This window comes from Echinops telfairi, unplaced genomic scaffold, assembly GCF_000313985.2.
Source record: "Echinops telfairi isolate 266 unplaced genomic scaffold, ASM31398v2 ScPeMD7_7465;HRSCAF=8503, whole genome shotgun sequence".
Lineage (NCBI taxonomy): Eukaryota > Metazoa > Chordata > Mammalia > Afrosoricida > Tenrecidae > Echinops > Echinops telfairi.
The window spans coordinates 7,394,583-7,395,421 of NW_022111365.1; the positions used below are offsets into that span (position 1 = coordinate 7,394,583).

General features: G+C 40.2%; 1 protein-coding gene across 1 annotated transcript in view; it reads right to left on the reverse strand.

Annotated features, from left to right (window-relative positions):
- SPA17 (sperm autoantigenic protein 17) overlaps positions 1-476 on the reverse strand; it is a 43,059-nt gene extending 42,583 nt beyond the window's left edge. Inside the window, exon 1 of the mRNA XM_045283652.1 lies at positions 363-476. Within this exon, the coding sequence (XP_045139587.1) occupies positions 363-476 (114 nt within the window). The remainder of the gene's footprint in view (positions 1-362) is intronic.
- Between the last annotated feature and the right edge of the window lie 363 nt (positions 477-839).

Here is an 839-nt window from a genome sequence, read left to right on the forward strand (position 1 = left end):
GATCTCTGATTGTCCTTGGAGATTTCATCATGGAACTAACTCATCAGAGAGCTGACAGTTTTTAGGGACTTGCCTTATATTCCAAGAACAGAAAACTGGCCATGCACAGTATGTGTGGGAGACTTCGGTAGCTGTCTGCCTTGTTAAGTATAGCCTATGGGACGTTTTGCAGCTTTCAAGGAGGAAAACGTCAGCCTTGTCAATTATGATTCTCTTTGTGCCTTGTTATTTTTGTTTAAAATTCTTTTAAAATGTTCACATTGTTAAATTATTTTCTTCTAAGGATTTTTATCTTTTTTTGCTTAGACAATTAAGGATGGAATATAAGAAGTTTTAGTTGCTAAGTTTGATGAAGAACTCACTAAAAATTTGGATCGATGTTTGTTATTAATGCAGTAATTCTGTATAGGCTTGTTGTTCTTGTTGTTAGGTGCCCCGTGAACAAGAGAAGGAACCATGACATGGTCCTGTGCCATCCTCACGATTGTTCCTATGGTCTGAGCCCGTTGATGCAGCCACTGTGTCAATCCACCTCATCGAAGGCCTTCCTCTTTTTTGCTGCCCTTCCACTTTACCAAACACAGATGTCCTTTTCGGGGGCTGATCTATCCTGCAATATGTCCAAAGTATGAGGAAGCTAGATGTTAAAAACAGGGATGGTCTTATTTATGTATTTTTTCAACAGCTATGTGGTTTATTAGGGACAAAGCAGGTTACAGTTCAGGATCAGGATCAACTTGGAAATATCAAGAACAACTCAGGACTCAGTTCTTCAATCAGGACAGCCTCTTCTCAGTCAGATCCATAGGCAGGCCTCTTTCTCAGACTTTGGCCCTTGC